Below are 22,686 nucleotides of genomic sequence, written 5' to 3' on the forward strand. Positions count from 1 at the left end.
TGATCCCCTAAACCCAAGAAAAACCAAGCATATTTGCAAATTTTTTTATTCCCAACCAGAATTCAGCAAGTGGACGACACTCCTCTCAGTGTGTACCTCCACATAAAATCCTTGCCATATTCCTGAGCTGTGGACCCTTAGCTACTGGCTGCTTGGGAAGAGAGCTCAGTGCTCTCATCTGCCTCAGTCACCATCATAATGTTGCCATCCGAATCTATCCACTGCTAGTTCTATTCTCTCCTTAAGTAAGCATTGAAAGACACACTCTTGATTTTGTAGCATCCTGCTCTTTATTCCAAAAGAGTTCTTTGAAACAAAATTTTATGACTCAGAACAAAAGAAAAGAAAATGCTGATGTTATCAAGGAGATTAAAGTCTAAGATTGAAAGAAGTATGGGTCAAAGAAATATGTTAACAAAAAGAAACATGTTACAATATTGACATTTTTACACTGGCAATATACAATCCTACAGTCTTTTTTTCTTTTGCCAAATTATTGGTAGGAAATACTGATGTTTAAATTTTTCATTAACATAAAAAGCTTTTTATACTGAGAGATATTAAAATAACCTCCCTTTTGGTATAGTATTTTATTTACACATTAGAACTTTGCTTTATGTTGTTTTCTTGAGTACAAAAAATAATATATACCAGTTTACTTCCAATTTGGAGGTGGGAGCTCATGCCCCATGAAAGGAATTTACAAGAATCCTAATTGGAAGTTGAACAATCGTTTTGCTTTATAAGAAAAGTCCACCAAAGTTCATCATGCGGTCTCTTTGCTATAAACTCAAGATTTAATTCGTTTTTACTTTCCATTTAAAGACTTGGAATGTATCATTGTTTGAGTTTCTGTCATTTCACGTGAGTTTTCTTCAGGGGCTGACTTCACGGCACTGGAAATTGATACACTGACCTGACGCTTCAACATCTTCATAACCTTTCTCTTGTACCCTTTACATGCAAAGAAATATATGAAAGGGTCCATGCAGCAATTGAAGTTCATCAGACATACCGTAAAGTGCAGAGAAATCTGGAACGAATGTTTTTGGCTACATTCCAGTAAATCAGGAGACTGAAGCTTCTTAATCATGTGTTGAATAATTGCAACATGGTAAGGTGTGAAACAGAGAACAAACACAACAATTATAAAAATAATTGTGTTGAGAGCCTTTTTGTTTACACCAGATTTCTCAGTCAGTGGGTTTTGTTTGGCAGTTTTAAAGAGTTTGCAACAGATTTGAGAATAGCAGATGAGAATGACTAGGAGAGGGAGCACGTATCCTATGAAACACGCACCCAGCAGAATCCAGGGAAGAGATTTTGTTTCTTCAAAGTTCGGATACTCCATGCATGTAGTCCTTTCTTCCTCCTGCTTTGACATAGGTTTTATGAGTAGTGGGAGTGTTTGAGCGAATACTACAATCCAGACAAATATGCAAATGCCTTTTGCATGTTCAATTCTTTTCATCTTGTTGTATCGCAGAGGGTGCACCACAGCAAAGAACCGGTCAATGCTCAAGCAGGTCATGAAGTTCACACCTGCGTATGTGTTGATGTAAAACACAAGAGCAGTTATCCTACACAAGGCCTCACCCATTCTCCAGTCAAAGCCCAGTGCATAGTAGGCTATCCGTGTAGGCAAAGCAGTGGTAAAAAGTATGTCAGAAATCACCAGATTTGTTGAATATAGGGTGGTAGAGTTGATTTTTTTCCTGTTTTGAACAATAACAACCAAGGCTAGCACATTTCCCACAAGCCCGATTATGAAGACAATGCTGTAATGCAGAGGCATTAGTATCCTGGCTGTGTTGTGGTGTGAATAGAGGTCACAGTCACTTTCCTGAGTTGCTGCAGAGGCTGTAGTAAAATTGTTGTCCATTTTTGTATCCATCATTGGTGTTCAAAGTCTCTAGAGAGAACCAGGGAGAGTACTTTTAATTAGAAGTGCATTTAACTAAAAGTAATATAAACTGCCTTTTATAGATCAAACTTAAAATTTGTGAAAATTTATAGAATTTTTTAAAATCTGTGATATTTTACACAGTAAAGAAACCATCAACAAAACCTTAAAAAGGTAACCTAGTAAACTGGAGGAGATATTTGCAAATGATATATCCAGTGAGGGGTTCGTATCCAAAATATATGAGGAACTTTTATGACTCAAAACAAAAATAATCTTGATTAAAAATGAGCAGAGTACCTGAATAGGCATTTTTCTAAAGAAGACCTACAAATGGCCGGCAGACGCATGAAAAGATGTTCAACATCCCTAATCATCAGGGAAATGCAAATCAAAACCACAGTGAGGTATCACCTCACACCTGTCAGATGGCTAATATCAAAAAGACAAGAAATAACAAGTGTTGCCCTGGATGCAGAGAATAGGGAACCCTCTTGCATTGTTGGTGGGAATGTAAATTGGTTCAGCCACTGTGGAAAGCAGTATGGAGCTTCCTTAAAAAATCAAAAATGGAAATACCACATGATTTACTAATTTCACTACCGGGTATTTAAAGAAAACAAAAACACATATTCAAAGAGTTAATATGTACCATTTTAGCATTATTTGTAATAGCCAGGATATGGAAGCAACCCAAGTGTCCATTGGTAGGTCAGTAGATACCACACACACACACACACACACACACACACACACACACACACGAATATTACTCAGCCATAGAAAGGAGGTCTTACCATTTGCAACAACGTGGATGGATCTAGAGGGTATTATGCTAAGTAAGACAGAGAAAGACAAATACCAGATGATTTCTCTTATACATGGAGCTAAAAAGCAAAACAAACCAAAAAAAAAAAGCAGGAACAGATCCATAAATACAGAGAATAAGCTGGTAGTTACCAGAGGAGAAATGAGTGGGAGGGAATAGGTGAACTAGATAAAGGGGATTATTAAGAAGCATACCTCCAGGGGCACCTGGGTGGCTCAGTTGGTTAAGCATCTGATTTCAGCTTAGGTCTTGATCTCACTGTGAGTTCAAGGCCCACATCAGGTTCTGTGCTGACAGCTCAGAACCTGGAGCCTGCTTTGGATTCTGTCTCCGTCTCTCACTACCCCTCCCCCACTCGCACTCTGTCTCTCCCTCTCAAAAATAAACATTAAAAATTTTTTTTAATTTTTTTCTTTAAAATAAAAGAAGCACCCCTCCAAAAGAAAAACAAAATCTATGAAATGTAATATGTTTACATATATAGTAACAAGAACAGAGAATAAAATTTATGTTTTTACTTACAATTTGGTGATTTTGGCAAAGCCCTGGCAAAGGAAATAAGAACCATCTAAATAGAGCAAGTGTATTTTTGTGACAAGAGGGAACATGCTAACTTTTTAGGCAGAAATTCCCTCCTGCCCCGCCTTTTTTCAGAATTATTGTCTGGTTAAGAACAAAATCATGTGTGGCACCCCACATTTCAGATGGGAGCAAAACTTTGCTTTTAAATTGAACTTCAGTTGGATTTTTTTTTTTTTTTTCTAAATGCATATCACTGCCAGGAAATGAAATCAGTCACACATTTATTTAGTGAAATACGAACTTACCACAGTGATCTGATTTGTGTTAACCTAAAAAGTATGAGAAACAGGCTAAGGCCTTGTTAGGAACTGAAAGTTAGGTTTTCTTTTAAAAAAGAAGAAGATGATGACCACGACAACCACGACAAAAACGACGAAAAAGAAAGAAAAAACTGAAGCCATTTCAGGGGAAATGTTAAGATTAATTCTGAACTAGATTGTTCCACAAGTATGCCACTGATGCGTGCAGTGTGCGTTCCTACGTTTTGCGTGCTTGTAAGCATTACACGTTGTGGTGTCTTGTGCTCTGCTTTATTCACCTCACGTGTTCATGGATCAGTGTCATCTATTTGTCATGTGTAGATCTTGCATAGACATTTTATAGATATTTCTGCAGTATTCCAGTGTGTTAGTGCATAATTTGCTTAGCTATTTCCTTGATGCATAGTTGGGTTATTTCCAATTCTTTTCTTGTTATAAATAATGTTAAGATGAAATTTAAACTCCTACGTTGAAAAGTAGAAAACAATAATAAAACTCCTTATAGGAGGCTGAGCTTTGATAAAACTTAGGAAGAGCAGAGTAGTAAATTCTGTGATGTTATCTTTAGAAGAAAAATGATACTCTGATAGGACTGTGTGCACAAATCTCATCTGAAAGTCACCAAAATTAGGGAAAATGTCTATATATCTAGTGACGATGGTTTATGTTAAAAGAAAACAACTCTCTCCCTAGCCATATCAAAACACCAACTACTACTCTGACCGCTGTATTAAATGAACTGCATCTCTGCTAACTTACTTCTAACAGTCTTAAACAGTGATAGCAACAGAGAGTGGGGGTTTTCAGAGCATTGCTCTAATGTTATAGGTGTGTGTTACATACAGTGTTCATAGGTTAATTGTTAAAATATGGAAATACAACCTAAAGTAAAAGGGAACAAAACTGGAAGTAGTACTTTCTGTTAATCAAGAAAATATAGGAAAAGAGACTATGAGAAAGAAATATAAATAGATTGAACTCACCTATTAAAAGAGACTATTGGTTTGGATTAAAAAAAAAAAATCCAGCTGTATGCTGTTTAGAAGAGAGAGGGCTCAAAAAAGTGACTCAGAAAAGTTGAAAATAAAGATATGGGAAAACATGTATCAGGCAAATCCCAACCAGTAGAAAGCTAGAGTTAGCAATACTAACATCAGAAAAAAACAGAATTGAAGGCAAATTCAATATTAATAGGGATGAACAGGGTCACTACAGAAGATAAAAAGAGGAGTTCACCCAGAATATAAAAACAATTTTGAACTGTGCATGTAACAGCAAAATTTAAAGGAGAAATTGGAGATTTTAACACATCTTCATTAGAATATGTCAGATAAAGATTAAAGACTTAAAAGATTTACCCAGTGAGACTTCACAGAATTTGTGCTGAAGGTACATGAACATTTTTTGCAAGTTTGTGTACTAGGTCATCACAGGACCTCAGAGCTTTTAGAAAATATGTTACCTAGCAGCTGACATTCCAGTGACTACAGTGCAACTAAATTAGAAATGAACAATACAGAGATAAAGGATACATTTAGAATCTAAAAAAAATATGTTTCTAAGGAACTCGTGGGTTAAGAAATCACTATAGGATTTTGAAGCAGTTAGAACAAAATGACTAAAATACTATATGCCAAACAATGGGATGCAGCTGAAGTGTTAATCTAAGATAGATGTAGAGCCTTGAATGCATTTATTTTATTTGCAGATTTTTTATTTTGAAATAATTTTTATTTGAGTATAATTAACATAATGCTACATTAGTTTCAGGTGTACAGCATAGTGGTTCAACATCTCTATATGCTTGTGAATGCATTTATTTTTTAATTGAATTTATTTAATTGAAAATAGATAAATATACAGTTCAGGAAGCTAGAAGAAAATTGTTTGCCCAAAGAAAGTAGAAGAAAGTAATAATAAACATGATTACAGAAATTAATAAAATAGAAAACAAAACAAACACCTAATAAATATGGAATTTCTGTTTTGTGCAGAAAAAAAAAATAGAGTGATTCTTGAAAGGGAAATCATGGGAATTGCAATTGTGGAATGAAAGTAGAAAAACCTTATCCAGTGAGTTGAGAAAGGCTTCTTGTGAGAAGTAACTTTTCAAGAACTGAGACTAGACATGGAGAGGTGAAAATTTCAGGCAGGGCTTGCGACTTGGGAACAGATAGCAAGAACTTCTTTTATTTTTGTACTTTCTGTGAATTTTTTTTTTCTGAAAACCTCAATGTGTATGCTTTATTTTGAGGAATATTTCTCAACAGGTTCGGGAAATGCTTCTAAAACAAATATTAGGATAGAAATTCTCCATATGAATAAATGCCATTGTAGAGATTAGGAAAGTCACATTAACATAAGACTCAGAGAAGAATGTCCCATTGCTTGCCATGTTGTAAATGTGTGTCCAGCTTCTTTACTGAAGTATGGCACTTGGTAGAGCCAGAAATGGCAGGGGTTTCAGAACATCTGATGCTCAAGAATATTTAACACAGTGTTAATTATAAAGATGCACATTTGCAAGCAAATCAAATGTCCATCATCAGGACATTGGCTAAATATTTTATGGTATAGCCATAGAGTGGAAATGACATTGTGGATGCCTGTTTCTTGACAGGGAATAATGTTCAGTAAGGAAAGCAGATTATACAACATGCCACTTTGGAGGAAAAGCAATTATGTATACATACATGTACACACATCTGCATGGATATGTATGCCAGGACATAATTTTGTATAAGTAACTTTTGAATTTCATCCATAAACTCTTAAACTTTTGTTCTTTTTAAAAAATATTTATTTATTTATTTTGAGACAGAGCAGGAGAGGGGCAGAGAGAAAGAGAGAATCTCAAACAGGCTCTGCACTGTCAGCACAGAGCCCAATGTGGGGCTCAACCTCATGAACCATGAGATCATGACCTGAGTAGAAATTAAGAGTTGGTTGCTCAACCAGCTGAGCCACCCAGGTGCCTGAATATATGCTTAAATTTTTAATATTAAACATGAATTTAAATTTTTAATACTGAACATGAATTGACTATGAAATGAGTAAATAGGCAAATAACTTCATGTGAGGAAAAACATTTTTTTAATTCAGTTCTTTCAAAAATCTTGTCATCTGACATACATTTCAAAGCTAGCCCTTTAGTGCCCTTTACTCAGATTGATGCATTAATTTTTATTAGGTGCCTACCTTTAAGTCCTATCTGGAAGAACACTTGTATTGACCCTTGTGGGCTAAGTACTGCTGTCCACTCCCTACTTGCCATATGAGGAAAGCAAGTGCCATAGAGCTTAAAAGGTCATGCTAGATCCTTCTCTCTGGTGATCTGGCTTCAGGTCTCCTACCCTGTCCAATTCTTGGCAAGGGCAGCTGGTTCATATTGCCCTTGAAGAACTGAGAGTTTGTGGTTTTGAAGTGGTCTAAGCTTTAAGAAGCATCTTTACCTGTAAATAGCCTGGGAACAAGGTGTCCCCTCCGCTGCAGAGCCAGGCAACGATCCTTCCTAAGGACAGTGGGGTCCCCACTTCTAGGACAGTGTAGATCCCTGATGGGAAGACTCTTGAGGGACCGCTTACTGCCCACCCTTGTCCTGAGTCAGTCAGAGAAAGACACCTGCACAGTGCGGACAAGTAAATGGGATGGCTCAGAAATGGTCTTTGGTAAAGATGAATCTAGGCTGTCTTGAAATCTGGTGATGTTTCAGTACCCTCTCGAAGGTTGATTCTGTTAATGGCACTAGTATGTTACCTTAGTTCTTGATTATATCTATCCTGGGCTATTCATGCTATAGTTTTAGTCATTTTTATCTTTTCCAAATTAAGAGAAATATTCTTTCATGTACTTGACTGTTATCCCATTCTTACCTGAATCAATCCCAGTTTATTATCATCATCCCTGAGATATTATTTTATATCCTCCTTTAATCATTGAGGACTCAAGATTACTTTCTTGAACCTTGACTTACTCCATTCTTTTATTCAGCAAAAATTGTTTTCAGTGCCTTCATATGCTAGGTCCTGAAATTACCGAGATGATATCTTTCAATATGGGAGGGCCTGAAACGGAAGGATGAATGTATGATGTTGGGAATGTGCTGTTATCTGAGTGAGGGAGCATTGTCTCACTGTTGTTTAAAGGACTCCTACTCACACATACTAGGGTTCTGCTTGCTCTTTGGATTACTGTGTTCCTTACCAACCTTTGGATGGCCAGTTGTTCTTTTAATCATTTTTTCAGGTATAACTAACTTCCTCTCACCCTCCCTTCTTCCTTTTCTTCCTTTATCTGTTTATTTTTTAATACATTTTAAGTATTTTACAGTTTTTAAAATAAGTTCATCCTTTTTTTTTTTTTTTTAAAGTTAGCTCTATGCCCAACTGGGGCCTGAACTCATGACCCTGAGATCAAGAGTTGCATGCTCTACTGACTGAGCCAGCCAGGCACCCCTTAAGTATTTTACATTTTTATAATCTTTAGATGACAGCTCTGTCATGTTATTAGGATAAATATACTGAGTTGTACTTGGAGGTACTATGACTTATCATTTCACTGCCTAGAGAAAAACACGAAGTGTTTGTTCTTCATCTTTTTTCCTTAGAATACTTTTATCTATAAGAATTCTAATTCCCTTATAATGCTTTCTAATGACAAGGTATGTGTGGCCACTAAACTGTCCTTAGTGCCCCACACCCTGAGGAACATGAATGAGGACTGAAGCCTTTGCCCTGTGGGCACAGTTAGTAACTGGGCTGCATGGAGTGTGGGGGCCGCATTCAGATTCCACCTGAGGAACCCCCTTACCTCCTGACAGCTGGCTGCAGCCACCCTGGCAGCCATCTGCGCCAGTTCTCTTACCAATTATGTCACTGAGCAAAGGGGTCTATCCCAGTTTTGTCTCTGTAATGCAGTAATGATAACTCTACTGCCATTCTAGCATATGCAAAACAGCAAGTTCTTCCGTAGCAAAATATCTTCCACCGTATTTTTACTTATATTTTCGGAAGTGGGTCTGTGTGTGTTTCTCTAGAGTTGATTTCATTGCTGCTAGAGTAGCTAACATATCTTAAGACATTATCATCTCATTTTTGCATAACCGGACGTGTTGACATGAACTGACAAGTTCTTTCTAGCCACAGAAAGGAGGAAAATAAAAGGCTCCCCCCCCAAAAAAACTCATCTATTAGTATTTAAGAAAATTGAGCGCTAATGTAATTTGTTCTCTGGAAATATTTGCCCTGGCTACCGACTTGGAGGCATTTGTGATTGTTCACAGATCTGCGGTCCCAATTTACTTGCTTGGATAATTATTTTCTTAGATTTTATTTGTGGCAGAAACAAAATAAAACCTTCACTGTACTTGTAGATTTAGTGTGAACTAGAATATTGGCTTTTAGTTTTTGCTTTAAGATTCTGAAATGTCACCTTTACCCCTAATATTATTCACTTAATAAGCATCAACAGCCTTAAATGAAAAGGAGTTAAACTTTTAGTAATTTTGTTTAAAGTTAGGCCTTAGCAATGGGTTGAATGGTTCAAGTCATGTGAAATGATAAGCTGTAAGAGGTGGCTTCTCTATAAGGCCAAGTCTACTGAAGGCCATGTTTACACTTCAAGACGATCTGACTCAAAGTGCCCATGGTGGCATGCACCAAAAAGGAAGTTCTAGGAGCGCACTTTCAAAAATAAGAGCCGAAGGGGCACCTGGGTGGCTCAGTTGGTTGAGCGTCCGACTTCGGCTCAGGTCACGATCTCACAGTTTGTGGGTTCAAGCCCCGCATCGGGCTCTGTGCTGACAGCTCAGAGCTTGGAGCCTGTTTCAGATTCTGTGTCTCCCTCTCTCTCTGCCCCTCCCCTGTTCATGCTCTGTCTCTGTCTCAAGAATACATAAACATTAAAAAATTTAAAAAAAATAAGAGCCGCAAAAATGTGGACTTAGAGATATGAATAGTATTTGCATATTATTAAATGAGGAGTATTGATTGATCTGATTCTTTCTCTGATTTCTCTGGAGACACTGTCCTTTGGCTGTGTTGTTGAGGAGAGGTAAGGTTGAGGGAAAGTTTCTGGAGTGGGAAAAAATGAAATCATTGAGAAAGGAGGGGGCGGGCGAAAGCTTGGGTTCAGTAGAAGAGCAAGAATTCGGTGTGCTGAGGAACTAGGCGAGTACAGATGTATCACGATAGCAGGCAGAAGCTGGTCGGTGCCCTTGAGAGGAAACCTACTCCACGGAAGAAAGGAATCGTTGCTTCTTCCCCTGGTTACCTGGTTTTATGAGTATTTGTCAGTTACTTGAAAAAAACCTTCTTGCTCTGACTCACACAGGGACTTGTAAGTTCGGTCCAGTGTCGCACATGTCATGGCCTACCATTCAACCAGTGATTTTTTGCCCACCTTCTTTTTAGTTGGCTAAACAACCATCACCTGGGCAGTTGTGTGGGCCATTTGCCCATAAAGGGGGCAGGTGGGAAACATTAATTCCTTAATTGTGGGAAAGAAACCTGAGGCACAGCCGGGTTGTGACCAGCACTGGCACAACCTCTCTTCACTCCATTGGCAAAGTCAGGTTGTGTGTTCCAGTAAGCTGCCACTCGGCTGTTTGTTTCACAGTCAGTATGCGCCCCCGTTCACTTAGTGAAATAAGTCTTTCTACACTGTCAGCTGATTTTTTTTCCCCAGCCAGCTTTGAGTCCTAAGTTGATGGCTCACTATGTCTATGGTCAGGATTCATTTTTGGAAGGATATAGGGAAGGTTGTCCAGGAAGGTGGGACACTGACAGCTGCCTGAACTTTCTCAGGATAGAATCTCACACCTGCCAGAGTGTTTATGTTCAGAGTGCGGTTGTCTGTGGTTGTCTGCGGTTGGCCTGTCTGAGGGGACCTCCCTACCCTGCCTCTGGGTTTGTGGAAGTGTGACCCTCCTGCTGACCCCATGGCACAGGCTGCTTCTGACCACCTCTCAGTAGGTCTGCAGAGGGTCACTTACAGGACAGTGCACAGAGAACTACTTCTTTGCTTTTTTTTTTTTTTTTTTTTTTTTTTAATTTTAGAGAGAGGGGGAGTGTGTGAGCAGGGGTGAGGGGCAGAGAGAGTGAGAGGGAGGGAGGGAGGGAGGAAGGGAGAGAGATCCTAAGCAGGCCCCAAGCTGAGTCTGGGGCTTGCGGCACTTGATCCCACCACCCTAGTGTCATGATATGAGCCGAAATCAGGAGTCAGACACTGAACCTACTGAGCCACCCAGGTGCCCTGAGAACCTCTTGAAGACAGAAAAAACAAAAAACAAAAAAACATGTTCGCCAGTTTGTAGTTTACTTTTAGTGCCTCTGCAGCATCCTGACCTGATAGGCACTGACTGAGGAAGACCACGTTGCCTTCCATAAACACATGCATTGGCATTGATGCAAAGGTGAAAGGGGCCTGACATTTGAATTACTTGATTAAACACCTACTTGCCCATTTAGGGTTTCATATATTCCAGCTATTTTTCTTTCCACTTTCACTGATTTTCTTTGTGTGGCTTTTGGCAGCTTTAACAAACTGAGTAGGTTGATGTGAAAGTTACCAACATGAAGACAAAGGAGGTGGTAACACTAAGGACAGGAGTTACATCACATAATGTTTAGGAACTGTAAGAAAACAATCCCGCTATAATACACATTTCAGTGAGGAAGACAAATACTGTGTTTCCATGTGGCATGATTTGACCTATAAGTACAATAACTGGATAATATAAAAAGATTCTTTAAAAAAAAAATTTTTTTTTAATGTTTACTTATTTTTGAGAGATAGAGACAGAGTGCAAGCAGGGGAGGGGCAGAGAAAGAGAGAGACAGAATCCAAAGCAGGCTCCAGGCTCCGAGCTGTCAGCACAGAGCCCGATGCAGGGCTCGAACTCACGAAATACGAGATCATGACCTGAGCTGAAGTCGGACACTTAACCGACTGAGCCACCCAGGCGCCCCATAAAAAGATTCTTTGTAGTAAAGATCTCAGTCTGTGTTATCTCTATGTGCCTTTTCTCCTTAAAGTTCAAGGGAGTTTCAGGTTTTGTTTTTTGACTCATCTCATGGAAATTAGTCAGAAACATTAAATATCCTTATTTTGTGGATAAGCAGAATTTCAGAGAGATTAGATCATTTGCTCAGGGTCCTCCATCAGTATAGGTACCAACTCAGGAGTCACAAAGGTGTCTGGGACTCCATGCCGTCCCTCACTTGCTAACTCCTATCAAGTCAGCGGTTCCTGTGCCTGCAGCCTCCTGACTGTCTCCCACACTCGGCCTTGCCTCTACACCATGTGTTTGTCGGTCCATCTGCCTGTCTGTATACTACTGTCACTCCCACTGCCTGCCTTCAGGCCTCTCTCCCATCTCTCTGGAGCTCCTGCCACACCTTTCACAGTGCCTTTCAAATGACGCATGTTGAACCCTGGGCTGATGGGAAGCTCTCTGACTCCCTGTGGCTGGGTTCTGCCTTACTCTTCAGCTGGCTCTCTGGCCATCTTCTCCCTGTGATGCCCTGGCTCCAGCTTTCCTAAATTATGTGCAGTTTTTTGACGTTCTGTGTTCTGTCACAGCTCTGTGCCTTTCTGGCGCTTTTCCTTCTTTCGGACGCCTCCTCTTCTTTGTCCTGTATCTTCAGCTCTTACTTTCCTTCAAGACTTAGTTCAAAGTCCGCTGTGCCTGGAAGCTTCCCTGATCTTATCCTGTCCTGCTCTGTTGGAGCACCCTCCAGAAAGACAGCGTGCAGTGTCCTCGTGAGGGCACTGTGTTCTCTACTAGCACCTGTATTGTTATTTTTCTGTTTCCCACTAGCCTGTGGAGTCCTGTGCGTGGGAACTGTGTTAATTTTGTTTATCTCCAGCTGACCCATGACTGAGGCACAATAAACACCCACTAGAGAATGACAGAGTCCCAGCTTTCTAGATCCTTAGGCAAAGGCTCTTTATCAGAGTTCTTGATTAGTAGTAGGAACCAGTATCATTAAGCGCAGACTCTCCTCCAGGCACTGTTCTGGGCACTCTACGTATATTCACTCACTGAATCATCATAGAACTTTCACAAACCCATGTCCAGTGGTGAAACTAAGACACAGAGCACTTTCATGACTTGTCTTAAAGACATAGCTGTTGGGGCGCCTGGGTGGCGCAGTCGGTTAAGCGTCCGGCTTCAGCCAGGTCACGATCTCGCGGTCCGTGAGTTCGAGCCCCGCATCAGGCTCTGGGCTGATGGCTCGGAGCCTGGAGCCTGTTTCCGATTCTGTGTCTCCCTCTCTCTCTGCCCCTCCCCCATTCATGCTCTGTCTCTCTCTGTCCCAAAAATAAAAAAATTAAAAAAAAGTTGAAAAAAAAAAAAAAAAGACATAGCTGTTAAATGTCAGGATTCAATCCTGGCAGTTTGGCTCCTAAAATCGTATTTCGTGCAAAGTGTTTTATCCCTGGCTCCTGTTACCAAATTGATCTGATGTTACTGGTAGAAAACAGGTTAAAAATAGGAAAACATCTCAAAAGTTTAACATGTACCAACTCATCCTGTCTGAACTGGAGAGAAGAGGAGAACTGGGGAGCTGGAAGGAGGGAGAGGAGGAGGGAAATATGTTGATTTAAATAAAGGCACTCATTAATTTACTTATATTTTAAAGTAAGTAAAAGTTTTTACAAATGAATTTAGATTTTACCATTTTTAACAATATTTGCATAAAACAATTTAGACTGAAAGAAAATGGTGACTACCTAGGATAGCTTTGATGCTATTAATTTATATTTACGCTACTTTTTAGGTGTTTGTAGACTGTTAACAAAATATTTTTTATTCTTCTCTTTGAGCTTTCAAGACACCACAAGGATCTTTGTTAACTCTACAGTTTTCAGATGGTTTTCACATGCATTATCTCATCTGATATTGAAGCCCTGGGCTTTACAGATTTCTTGGAAAGCTCAGGAACTACATGGGCTGGAAGGACTTGCACACCGTTAGCACACTCCATGCTCTGTGGCCTTGAACCCTGCAGTAGGCCCTTACCCGTGGCAGGGAGGGAGGCATTACTTGTAAACTCCTCTGCTGGGTGGGAAGCTCTTTTTTTAAAATGCACTCTTCTTAAGGATGATGGCTTTCTCCCCTACAACATTTTACCCCATAGAGTGTTTCAGAACGATCCTACAGTAGATACCTAGTAAATGTCTGTGGATTTCTTAAGTGAAGGAAAGTCATATAGTGATCTGAGGTAGTGTTTATTCTAGTAAATGATTGGTCATGTTACTAATAAGTTCTTGGAAGCCAGTTAAAGTAATTTATAAGAGGCATTCCCACCCCCACCCCTATGCCCGCCCCCACCTCATGAAAGGTGAGCCAGTGAGTGAGCAGGCTTTGTGCAGCAGTGTGTTCTTTGTAGCGTTATGCCTCCAAAGTATGATTGAGTCCTCGGGAGAAAGCATAAGCTGAAGTAGTAGCAGAAGCAAGCGGATCCAGACAGCAAGCACAGATAGATGTTTACCCTCCATAGACTCAGTCTTTATGTAAAATATTCTGTGAAGATCTGCAAATAAGTGTAAGAAAAATAATTCTCACAAAATGATAGGGCAAGGAAACTTATTGGATTCATCCTTTGGTAGTTTAATGGGTAGAGGGAGGAGAGAATGATAGCAGACAGTTTTCTGGCGCTTACCTATGACAGCCAATGTGACAAGGTTTTGGCAGTATTATTACTCCCGTGAGGCCACACAGTTTAGGAATAATCGAACCCAGGTCTAAACCTGATTCCAGAGCCCATGCCCTGAACCAATGCCCTGTATTGTACTTGGACTGATACCCCCTAGAGCTCCCAGACATGCCTTCCTTTAGAGGAACTCTCCTCATAGCTTACATTTTGCCAAGAATTTCTGTTACTTCCATTCCCACCCTGGACATAAATGTTGCAAATCATTACATGTACTTCATTGTTTTGTGACATTTTTTTAGACACATGGAAATTCTAGAAAAAATAGACCTGTTTAGCTTTAGTGATCATCAAATAAATATAAAGCAAGCAACAGATTCAATTTACACTTATCAAATTAATTGTTTATATTTAGAATTAAAATACTCGTGTTGGCTAAGAAGCAGTGAAGCCCAAACTGTCACTGGTTGGTGGGGAGGGGGGTGGGCAGCAAATTGGTAAAATATTTTTGTAAACCAAAGACTACCAGTTTATATATAAAGCTTTAGAAACATTTATACCCTTTGCCTAATGAATTCTAGTATTGGCACTCTGTCTGGAAAAATATTAGAAAGTATAGAAGTAATAGTGTATAGAAAAGACCTTTAGGTATATAGACATGGTCAAATAGTAGAATGTGACAACTTTTTTTGTTTCAAATTGTGCTAAATAACTTCTATACACATGCATTTAAGTGTAGGAATACTCCATTTTAAAATAATTTTGTTCCTTTCCCTTCATACTAAAGTACCCTGAAATATTGGCATTATTTGCTGACTTACACTTGATGCTGTTTTCTGTAACTGTGAGTTCACACAGAAGTACAAAGTAAGCCCCGTATTTTGGCACAGATTTCTGTCATGGTCCCTTGTTCTCACCTACTTCGGCATTAGCTAATTAGAACTGCCAGTCAGCGGAGACTAAACTATATTGATACGATTTTTGTTAGAAATATTTATAGTTGTCATTGAATAGATTGTTTTCTTTACTTTATACCTTAATTAGGCTTTTAAAGTTTTACAAAATATTTAAAAGAAATGAAATATCTAGTACTCACCTCTCGGTGACTTGTTGGGACCTCTGTGCGGTAGCAGTCCGTGTTTGCCCAACTGAAGTAGGTTACTTTGGCATGTTGCTTGAGAGATTATGCAGACATCCTTTTATGGTGGTGGCTTTTTTTGTCACGCTGTGACTGAGCATAGCAATGATTAGCTACCCTCATATATGCGTGTGCACTTTTTTTTTTTAAATGGGAAGTGAAATTTTTCTGTTAGTGATTTTTTTTTTACCAGTTATCCAAAAACCCCTAGGAATTTATGCATTGCCAATATCTGTGGAACTTTATAAGTTTTTTAAATAAAGATTTAAATCAGTATTTAAAAAAATTCTTTGAAAGGAAGACTAAAGCAATAAACCTTAACCAGAAAAAAAAAAGAAGATAATTACTGATGATTTTGTATCTAGATTCTGTGTAAAAGTATGAGTTTTTAATGCTTTAAAGAAAAAAACGTCAACTGTGACAGTTTTGTCTACCTGGAAACTTGATACAGAGAGCAGTTTACTCATTCTCTATCTCAATGAGAAAGAAACAAAGGTTTCTGTGGTGAGTGGGAGAACAATGCTCTTTTGCATTGTACAGGGACAGGTGGATGTTTTCAGGCAGGAGCCCAGCTGACAGGATCAGTGACTGCATGGACACATGGATGACAAGCGAAGAGTTGAAGGGGGACATCTTACAGCTGATAGCCCAGTCCTTTGCAGAGGATGGAGACCTGTGCTATTCACCTTTCAGTTCTAGGTGGCTCAGTTTAAACCAGCATTAGCTATCCAAATGCAACTTCTGTGTAGGCTAATGAATAGCAGTGTAGAGCTCAGAATGAGAGAGGTGATAGTTACACTTACCCAGAACTGACCTGGCCATTCCCAGTCAGTTCTGCGTGCTGCATTTTACGAAGGGCATAGATGACCATGTGATAGGGCTGGTAAGGGGTCTGGATCCCAGGTCTTAGGAGAAATGATTGAATACACCGAGAATGTTTAGGCTTGGCCAAGATGTGATCATCTTCCTCATGCACTGGAAACTGTCCCATAGAGAAGGATTTAGTTGTGTATGTCAGTCCTCCCAACTCCAGAGAATAGAAAGAAGGCCAGTAAGAGGAAGCCACTAGAGACAGCTTTCAAGTCAAAATATGAAGGTAGTTCCCAAAAGTTAGGGTCATAAAAAAAAAAAAAAAAATGGAAGAGGCTCTTTCTTATTTAGGTGCCTACATAAACTGGTTGACTGTCTTGAGGGATGACACAGGGAGAATTGAATCATTTGGTAGGAATTTGTAACTCTGACTTCACATCTTCCACTCCAGAATCTGTCAGAAGGGCCAAGGGGCTTCAGCCCCTCAGTGGTATCATTCCATCTAGAAGCTTACTAGGTTCTTCTAAGCTCTAAAATGCTGGAGATGTCGAACACTGTCAAACAGAAGAGCAACAACTTACCCAATTCTTTGTGCCTCCACCTCACTGTCTGTAAAATAAAGGTACTGAAGTAAATGATCGCCAAGATAATTCCTAGTGCAAAAATCCTGAGGGGGCAATATAGATATTTTATGATTTGGTGATAAATATGATAAAATATTCTAGAATTTATTTAAAACTTGGATTGAAGAATATTTGAAGAAGACAGTGTTGAGAAGCTTCTCGATTTGTTGAAAGAACATCCTGGTGCGGTGTTTTGGTTTTTAATTTTTGAAAGAGTTTTTATTAAGTAAAGCATTGTTATATGATGAAGAACTCAACTAGGTAAAGTAAATGTTCTAGCGAACTGGATCTACCCCTATTTGGTATTAGGGTGTTTGAATATATAAAGAAAAGGGTGCAGGCTGTTTGTCCTGTGAGATGCTGTGAGGGTTTAGTGTGCGTTAACTTCATGAGCCCACAAACCTTATTTTTATTGTTATTGAAAGTTACCAGGATTTCTTTTGCTGTACTATAAAAGTGCAGTCAATGTACTTTTCTGTAGAAGAGATAAGATGGACATTCGTGACCTGAACTGTGTTTTATTATTTTCTTCTTTTAAGTACAATTGTGAGTATACAATAGATAATAAATATTAGTGACATCAGTTGAAATAGTGAATGAATGAATTATATCCTGTTTTCCTCTTTTCTTTACTTCACCTTCATATGCTTAAGTCAGATAGGGCTTCCAGAAGTTAGCTATTCACAGTTTGGAAAGGGTCAAACTGAATTATTGTTGACAATATACAGAACATATGTTGTGTCATAAAATAAGGAAAAGAGAAAAACTGGTCAGTGACTAATAACATTATGATATTTTGTGAAGTCTGTGTGTATAGAAATAGCAACGGAAATTTCTACAAAACAACCTGTATATTCGTGGTCTGAAATGTGTGCTTTTGTATTATGGGTGTATGTGGTCTAGTACTTAGTCATCATTTAAAACTATACAGTGATTAATAACTTCTAAGGAATTTTTAAACTTCTTTTATTGGTATATAAGACATGAACTGTGGTCATTAAAAATTCCTATCAGTTTTGTCTTAGTTTACATTGAAATGTAACCTCAAATAAGAACGTGGCTTCGGATTGTCTATTGTAACATCATCCTTTACACTTTTTTGGAACTTCTATAAATTAAGTACCTCAAAGAATATGTTCTGTGGTGAGATCTCTCAAGTACAACCAAAATAGAGCTTTCTTCTTATTACCAAGAGACCCACAGGCCATATTTTGAGTGTATATATGAAACTGTATGTTTTAATCCCACTAAAAATAATAAAACAAGATGCTTTTTTAAATAAAAGGCAAATTCTGGGTAGTTTGCCATTTTAAAGAGAAACTCATTTATTCAGCAAATATTTTTTAAGCAACTCCTCTCTGCCAGGCATGGTTTTAGAGAGTGGTGATAAAGCAATGAACAAAACGGGCAGAACAGGCAGAAATCCCAGCCTCTGTGGAGTTTCCCTCCAGTCGGGGAGATAGAGGATAAATAAGTCACACAGCAGATTAGGAGCTTATAGGTGCTGTGGGGAAAGGAAATAGAGAATGCAGAGTGGGGATGGGTCTGTGAGGTGGGGTAAGGGGTGCACTTTAGAATGAGGCAGCCAAGGGGCGCCTGGGTGGCGCAGTCGGTTAAGCGTCCGACTTCAGCCAGGTCACGATCTCGCGGTCCGTGAGTTCGAGCCCCGCGTCAGGCTCTGGGCTGATGGCTCGGAGCCTGGAGCCTGTTTCCGATTCTGTGTCTCCCTCTCTCTCTGCCCCTCCCCCGTTCATGCTCTGTCTCTCTCTGTCCCAAAAATAAATAAAAAACGCTGAAAAAAAAAAAAATTTTAGAATGAGGCAGCCAAGAAGGGCCTCTCTGAGAAGGAGCTCTTTGAGTAAAGACCAGAAGGGTGTGAGGGAGTAAATGGCACCACGTCTATGGGAAGGTGGCCAGGACAGGCACGCACCCTGGAGCACCAAGTGCCTGCTGGTGCCGGAGTGAGACATACCTTGTCCAGCATGGCTGGGACAGGGACAGCGAGTGGTGGGGAGGTCAAGTACAAGTAGGAGTAGAAGACCAAGTCTGAGATCTGGAATGCAGGGCCATGTAAGTCTTTGTAAAGGCTTGGGCTTTTACTCTTGTCTGGGGACTCACTGGAGGATTTTATGCCCAGGAGTGATTAACTTGCACTTTTTAACAGAAAGAATACACAGCTACTTAATCAACTTTGTTTGAGTTAAGTAAGTTGAATTGGAACAAAACAGTTTTTGTGTATTATTTAGAATGGCAGTTTAAATAAGTCTCTGTTGCAGAGATTAATTCTGAGAGGAAATGTGTAGCTCAGGGTCTGGCATGGAATAGGAAAGGAGGTCAATTAACATTTACTGGATGAGGAAGAGAAGAATTTTCTACACAACAACCAGAATATTCTTTCAGGAAAGACGACTACATATTTGCTTGGATTTGCTCTTGGACGTATGTCTCATTCAACTACAGTCACAAAGAGGAAGTTTGTTTATAGAAAGCTATTGCCAACATTTTAAGCTATTTCCTCTATTATTTTACATTTCAAAGCTTGAAATTTCATGGAGAATAAAATTATTTTCTCTTGTGGAATTAGTAAACTTTGCATCTTTGCTGAATAATTCTTAAGACTGCTGAGTGTGCAGAGTTGAGAGATCAGCAGAGGTGATGGTTACAAAGTAGATCAGATAGTTTTCGTTCCCTAACAAACCATTCTAAACCTGGTGACGTGTAGGTGGTTCAGTTGGTTGAGCGTCAGACTCTTGATTTCGGCTCAGGTCATGATCCCAGGGTTGTGGGATCAAGCCCTATGTGGAGCCTGCCTAAGATTCTCTCCCTCTTTCTCCCTCTGCCCCTCTCCCCCATTTGCACACACTTTCTCTCTCAAAAATTAAAAAAAAAAATTGAAAATTAAAAAATAAGTCTGTGTTCATTAAAATTCTTTGTCAGTTTTTTTATAATCAGACAAGTCTTGAGAGTCAATTATGTGTAAGGATTTACATTAGGTATTAGGAGGATGCAATGCTAAATAAAATATTGTGCTTTCTGACAATTTAATAGACTTTTTAAAACACTGTATAGTTAAAATGTGATCATAAAAATAAGCTCAAAATGGATTAGACCTGATGTAAGGGCTGAAAGTATAAAACTCCTAGAAGACATAAGCAGTAACCTCTTTCACATGGGCCATACAAACTTTTTTCTAAATATGTCTTCTCAGGGAAGGGAAACAAAAGCAAAAATAAACTTTTGGGACTACACCAAAATAAACAGCTTTTGCACAGTGAAGGAAACCATCAATAAAACAATAAGGCAACCTACCAAATGGGAGAAGATCCTGCAAATGATTTATGTGATGAGGGGTTAATATCCAAAATATGTAAAGAACTTCTATAACACAACACCAAAAAGCCCCACAAATAATTCAATTTAAAAATGGACAGACAACCTGAATAGACATTTTGCCAAAGAAGACCTACGAATAGCCAACAGACACATGAAAAGATGCTCAGTTGTCAGGGACATGCAAATCAAAACCACAATGAAATATCTTAATCTGTCAGAATGACTACAATCAAAAAGACAAGAAATAACAAGTGTTGGCAGGAATGTGGGGGAAAAAAAAGAAAGCCCTAACCCTACCCTAGATCTGAGAAAGTGGCTTCCAGAACACACAAGAAGAAAAACTGAGAACCAGCCTAGTTATCCTGGAGAAGAACTGAAACAGTTAAGAATTGGTAGTATTTCTGTAAATGAGTGTGAAGGTAGACATAAATGCAGAAGGACTAATTAAATATCTGTTTAAAGAGTACTAGAGTATCAGCTGGGTAGATGGATGCCTAGTCTGTTCTCAACCCAGCAGAAGTCTGGGGTTTTAGTCTCTGGAGAGATCCCTGAACTGCAGAATACTAGGCATACCCTAACCCCTAACCCCTATCCCTAACACCCTAACCCTGATCCCCTGGAGAGGTCTCTGAACTGCAGGATACTAAGCACATGCCTTAATTCTAACCTTAACTCTAACCCTAGATACAAAAGGGAGTACATATGATGAGCACTGAGTAATGTATAGAAATGTTGAATCACTGTATTGTACATCTGAAACTGCTACAACACCATATGTTAATTATACTACTTCAAATAAAAGTAAATAAAAAAGACTAGAATTATAGCCACTAGGTTATTCTTCTCATAATTACTATCCCATTTTGAAATAAATGATCATACAGCTGTTCAAGAATAAGGATTATTTTATGGCCCTCAATCGGATGAGGCTGCCATGCTATGCCAAGCACTGTGGCACATGCTGGAGGATCCAGGAAGGTGCATTTCCTTCCCTGCTATGGGAGGTACTCTGTCTAGGAGGAGAGCCAGATGAAGGAGGCATATATTTTTTTTAATGTTTATTTTTGACAGAGGGAGAAAGACAGAGCATGAGCGGGGGCGGGGCAGAGAGAGAGGGAGACACAGAATCTAAAGCAGGCTCCAGGCTCCACGCTATCAGCACAGAGCCCGATGCACGGCTTGAACTCACAGACCGCGAGATCATGACCTGAGCCGAAGTCGGATGCTCAACAAACTGAGCCACCCAGGCGCCCCATGAGTGAGGCATTTGAAGCCTATCCACTGTTCTGCCTACATACATTGGCTGCCCTGTCTCCATCGTCCTTCTTGCAAGACTGAGAAAGATTGCGTCTGTGTCTCCAGTCCTTATCCAGTGTCTGACACTTAGGTGCTCACTAGTTAGGGTTTTCCCTCTTCTAGTATTTGCTGTATTCTTGTAGATGCCTATAGATGCTGCTGCCATCTTTCAGATTTGTACTGTATGTTTGCTTTCACTCTGTTTTTGGAAGCAGAATTGAGAGGACAATGAGTGATTTTTTTTTTTTTTTAATGATCTCTATCAGAGAAGGGAAAATTTTGTGCAAGAGGCCAAGAGCATTCTGTGTTTCCACAAAAGTGGAAATGAAAACGTTTCTTGCATTTTTTTTTTATGGTAAAGGTGTACTCATGCCACTCACCAAACACACAAAACAACAACAACAAAACTACAAAGGAAAAATAAAGGCTATATTGAGTCATTACGCCAAGCGTCTAATGATGAATGGGTGCGAGCGTGTTTCCAGACCACTCTCCTCATTCGTGTTCCCTGCCTAGCCCTTGCAGGAATGTGAGTGTGCAATCCTGGAGCTAGTTCCTGGAGGTTAGAGACTGCTTCTTACTCATAGACATAGATGGAGCTCGTGTAGCTGGGCTGCTGCCTCATGTAGTGCACGGGAGATTCACTAATTGACTGAAACAGTGAAACTGAGGGAGCCTGTAGGTCAGAGGAGGGAGCTTCGGGCTGCCCAGAGGAGCTGGAGTGGTGGCTACAGGAAAGAATTGGGCTGTCACGTGCCAGAAGTGTTTCCTAAGCAGAAAAGTAGAAAGGACATTTAGGTTGAAAGAATAACTTGTGTCAGTGAACAGTCAAAAGAGCCTACTGTGCCCCGGGAGCATCTTTGGGGGTTGAGATAGTGGGGAGGAGCCAGACTGGGTGAAGGGAGAGAAAGACTACACTACATTATACTAATAAGAAACTACACTTACAAGCACGAATTGGAGGGCGTTGCTATTTCATGCTAATATTCACATTTCCTCTTTGGATCTGGGGTGCCTGTGGAAGGATGGGTTTAAATAGGGGTGTGACATGATCAGTGTTATGTTTTGTGTGTCAACAGTGTTAAGAGATAGACTGGAGAGAAACAAGACTTTAATTAGAAAGACACTTCGTGACTTTTGAGTATGTCAAGTTGAAGGTATCAAATTGAGTTTCATAACCAAGGGGAAGGACAGGCTGACAGTTTGGGGACTCCATTTTCGTAATCCATGCCATGGAACGGCTCGAGACGATAA

The 22,686-nt window shown here is 39.6% G+C and overlaps 2 protein-coding genes across 4 annotated transcripts in view; one reads left to right on the forward strand and one right to left on the reverse strand.

Annotated features, from left to right (window-relative positions):
• UBAC2 (UBA domain containing 2) overlaps window positions 1–22,686 on the forward strand; it is a 171,555-nt gene that overhangs the window by 85,897 nt on the left and 62,972 nt on the right. The window lies entirely within an intron of this gene.
• On the reverse strand, window positions 268–15,431 carry GPR183 (G protein-coupled receptor 183). 2 transcript variants are annotated; one of them, XM_049647509.1, is made up of 3 exons: window positions 15,329–15,400; window positions 7,027–7,195; window positions 268–1,912 (listed from the first exon to the last, which is right to left on the reverse strand). In XM_049647509.1, the coding sequence occupies exon 3, from the start codon at window positions 1,895–1,897 to the stop codon at window positions 809–811; it is 1,089 nt and encodes a 362-aa protein (XP_049503466.1). In that variant the 5' UTR covers window positions 1,898–1,912; window positions 7,027–7,195; window positions 15,329–15,400; the 3' UTR covers window positions 268–808. The 2 variants fall into 2 exon arrangements, with proteins under 2 accessions (XP_049503466.1, XP_049503465.1); XM_049647508.1 differs by lacking the exon at window positions 7,027–7,195 and having other exon boundaries at window positions 15,329–15,431.

The sequence above is a fragment of the Panthera uncia genome, assembly GCF_023721935.1.
Source record: "Panthera uncia isolate 11264 chromosome A1 unlocalized genomic scaffold, Puncia_PCG_1.0 HiC_scaffold_16, whole genome shotgun sequence".
Taxonomy (NCBI): domain Eukaryota; kingdom Metazoa; phylum Chordata; class Mammalia; order Carnivora; family Felidae; genus Panthera; species Panthera uncia.

Bases quoted from the DNA above. Each gene is read 5' to 3' on its own strand.
- GPR183 (XM_049647508.1), bottom strand. From the start codon at position 1,897: ATGATGGATACAAAAATGGACAACAATTTTACTACAGCCTCTGCAGCA.